Source organism: Bison bison, unplaced genomic scaffold (genome assembly GCF_000754665.1).
Source record: "Bison bison bison isolate TAMUID 2011002044 unplaced genomic scaffold, Bison_UMD1.0 scf7180017863815, whole genome shotgun sequence".
Taxonomy (NCBI): Eukaryota; Metazoa; Chordata; class Mammalia; order Artiodactyla; family Bovidae; genus Bison; species Bison bison.
In genome coordinates this window covers 10,971-14,800 of record NW_011494387.1, presented here as the reverse complement: position 1 = coordinate 14,800, position 3,830 = coordinate 10,971, and the positions used below count along the sequence as shown (strand labels likewise).

The 3,830-nt window shown below is 54.3% G+C and overlaps 1 protein-coding gene across 1 annotated transcript in view; it reads left to right on the top strand.

The window, feature by feature from the left end:
* The window catches only part of LOC104984029 (proteoglycan 3-like), a 15,081-nt gene that overhangs the window by 2,996 nt on the left and 8,255 nt on the right, over positions 1–3,830 (top strand). Inside the window, exons 2-3 of the mRNA XM_010833623.1 lie at positions 2,082–2,157; positions 2,900–2,981. Coding sequence (XP_010831925.1) covers positions 2,082–2,157; positions 2,900–2,981 — 158 coding nt within the window. The remainder of the gene's footprint in view (positions 1–2,081; positions 2,158–2,899; positions 2,982–3,830) is intronic.

Sequence of the window (3,830 nt, the reverse complement as noted above, 5' to 3'; positions counted from 1 at the left end):
CTCCTCTTGTTAGAGGCAGAGGGATACATGTGTCCCTGGGACACAGAGAATGTGAGGGTGACCATCAATATGGGTCTCCATTTCAGCTGGCCAGCAGGTGTCCAGCATGGTCCAGCCCCTCTTTAAGGGTGGATGCCGGGCAGGCAGCAGCAGCAGCAGGCAAGGACAGGCCAACGCTGCCCACCTGCTTCCCTTCGCCCCAGGCCACAGCCCCTGTCCTTCCCTCCCGCCTCCTCAGGGGTCGCTGGATACCCTTCACTAGCTTGCCATCAGTGCCTGGAATTTGCGTCCCGGGCAGCCGGCCATCCCTGGGGCAGCGGCTACATGTGTGACCCTGGGCACCTGAGGGGAGGTGGGAGAGGGGTGACCGACAGCAAGCCTGGAGGGGAGGTGCTAGGAAGAGCCAGACCTCCGGAGGGGCCTCCTGGGTCTCTAGACTCATCTCCACCTCGGTGTGGGGTGGGGAGGGAAAGACCCTCTTGGGGCTGAGTCGGGGGAACAAGAGGCTGAGAGCACTTCCCACTGTGTCTTCACAGGAGGCCCTGGACTTGCTCAGTAAGGCTCAAGCCTCCCGTTCCACTCTTCCTACTGAGTTGGATCCTACCCACAGCCTCCACCCTGCCCCTCCCACCCCCAGCAATAAAAGTGCTTTCCTGAAACTGATTTCTTGCTTCTTCCTGTCATTGATGTCCTCTTCTGAGCCCCACCCACGAGCTTTCTGCCCTTAAGGACCGCCCCTTCCACCCTACTGGGTTTCATCAATAGGGTCAGTTCAGTTCAGTGCAGTCACTCAGTCGTGTCTGACTCTCTGCGTCCCCATGGACTGCAGCACGCCAAGCCTTCCTGTCCATCTCCAACTCCCAGAGCTTGCTCAAACTCACGCCCATTGAGTCGGTGATGCCATCCAACCATCTCATCCTCCGACCTCAATAGGGTCAGAGGATATCATTCGTAAGGAGGCTGGGGAATGGGGTCGGTGGGGCCTTCTCAGGACATGGGAAGGGACTCAGGTGCTCTTTTCACAAGATGCCCAGTCACTGCGGGTGCTGCCAGGGCCACGCCCACCCCTCCAGCCTTTCTAGTGGACTCTGAACGCGCTGCGCTCGCTGCTGTTGTCTCAACATCAGAGTGTAGCAGCAGCTCCCTGGGAACAGTCCACAGCTCCCAGGAGTGGGCGTGTGAGAACTCCAGTCCTTTGCTCCTCAAGTGGAGTAATTCTGGGGCGTGTATTGGGCACCGCTTCCCAGGGTTTCCCAGTGGGATCAACTTGCAGTTATCCACTGAGGTGGCTGGCTTTATCACAGAGAGTATTGGCCGCCTTCTCTTCCCCGTATGAATCCTCTTCTTCCCCACGTGTGTCCCAGCACCTCCCAGATAAACTATTTGCTCAAATCCTTGTCTCAGGCTGTATTTCTGGGGACTCTCAGTGGTAGAAAAACTGCTGTTAATATATGTACAACTCTGTGCAAGGCCTGGGAATTATGACAAGACAGAGCTTCAGGAGCATAAGGATGTTTGTAATATAAGCACAACAGAATCTAGTTATGGGTACTACTAATTGTGCATCTGCAAAGCATTCCCTGCTATGGCAGGCAGCTTACAAAGTTGGCCTTGTGTGATCAGTAACTATTGTCTCTTTGACAGAACCAGGCTTAGAGAAGCGGTGACCTGGTTTTTGTCCGGGGCTGAGCATCTAAATGTGACCCACGGAGGGATGCAAGGATCTCCAGAGTGTGGCCTTTCAGTCAGCAGGATTTCATGGCTGGAAGTGTTGGCTGCTTCCTGGACATGATCACATGGGATACACATGGAGGGGAGGCAGGAGACCATGCACTGCCTTTTAAACAAATCATTTGCATGTGGCTGTGCTGGTCTTCATCGCTGCGCGCAGGCTTTCTCTGGTTGCAACAGTGAGGACTACCCTCTAGTTGCAGCTCAGGGGTCAGTTGCCCCGCGACACCTGGCATCTTCCCAGACCAGGGACTGAACCAGTGTCCCTTGCCTTGCAAGGTGGACTCGTAACCACTGGACCATCAGGGAAGCCCCGAGTCCTCTACTCTTGTGTTCCCCTTGGGGCACAGGATTCCAACCTCGCTGGGGCCGAGGGAGTCCCAGTCCGAGGTGAGGAAGGAGGGCGTCCTGAACCCTCTGCTGGGGGTGTGGTGAGAAAGTAAGGCGTCAATGCCGTGAAGCCCTTTTCTCCAGAACTGCTGAAATTCACAGAAGTATAGGAGGTCCAACGGTCTTAGAGGCAAAGGAAAAACCTCACTTAAAAATAATTTCATTTTTTATGTATTTGATTTGGCTGTGTTGGGTCTTCCTTGGAGCTCAAAGGCTTCTCTAGCTGTGGCCCTGGACTGTAGAACTCAGGCGCTCAGGAGCTCTGTCTCACAGGCTCTGTTCGTGGCAGCAAGTGGGATCTAATTCCCTGACCAGGGATGGAACCCCGGCCCCTGATTTAGGAGCTTGGAGTCTCAGCCAATGGATCACCAGGGAAGTCCCACCTCAGGGCCTTAAGCAAATCAAGAAGCTTAATGTTTTGAGTGTGGCCCCGATAGGAGAGGCTACTTACGCAAGTTTGCAGAGTGAGGTGAAAAAGAAAGAAATCAAACCGAGGTCCGCTGTACCTGCTGTTGTCTAGATTTCCATGACGGCGGTTTTCCGACACAACTTAGGGGTTCAGGCCTGTGCCGGTGCAGAGCTTTCGCTCCTGTCCTCAGGGACTTTGTGTTCTGGTGCGGGGAGGCGTTGCTTCTCTTTGTTCCAGAATTAATAATAAAGAGCAACAAAGTCCCTCATTTATGAAGCATTAAATATGTGCTGGGCTCTGACTTTGTGCTCAGGGAGACTTCATCTTGTTCCTCACAAATCTCTTCTGTTGGCGGTGTGTTTGTGGCAGAAGTGTGACTTCAAGTCCATGAAGGTCTCCTTTGGGGGATTAAAGTCAGGAAGGGGGCCCGATGGAGGCACCCGGGCTCCTGGTGAGAGTGTCTCCATCACACGGTGTGTCTCCTCTGGGACAATCCCGAGCCGTCTATGACACAGTGCAGGACAGGCTGCATCTCAAACATCCTTAAGTAAAACTTCAAATGAAATCAGAGAACTGATCTTACATTCCCTAATATGGCCCTGTGGGTGATTTTTTCCCCTATGCCAAGTAGCTCTGGGAAACAACTCTTCCCAGAAGGTTATCATGTTGCTGGCTAATGACACCAGCTGACCTTATCGCTCATTGTGACTGCTGAGAGAAACGATCCTCCTGGCCTGGACCCCACGGACTTGAAGGAGTACTCGAAGTGGGGCTAGCCTTCCACGCTCCCCATCAACGGAATTCTTCAGCGTAAAATCCAGAGATCAGGTTTTAGGATCCTGCAGTTGACCAATACCCAGACCCCCAAGTCAGGTAGATAAGCTGAGGGTCGGGTCCGTTGGCCCCGGGAGATAACGGCTGAGACCGTTACTCTGCAATCAGCTCAGAAGTGACCTCTCAGATACTTCTCCATTTGCAGGGCCCCGGGGAGAGCAGAGCAGGGGCAGGCATCCAGGCCGGTCAGCCTCTGGGCGCCCTGTCCCTGGTGCCCTGAGCGCTGGACCGCTGGGCAGAGTGCAGGAACAACGATGCACTGTCCCGCGAGGGTACCCCAGAGGGAGGCCCCGCCCCGACGGGTCTACGGGCTCAGGGCCGGGACGTCTGGCAGAATCCAGCCTCAGCCCTTGCTGGCCTCTCCTTGGATTGCAGTGAATGTGGCTGGAACTTGATCAGTATTTAGACATTTTGTTCATCACGGTACTTTGGCGTTTATGCTGATACTTAAGAAAAATTGCACAAA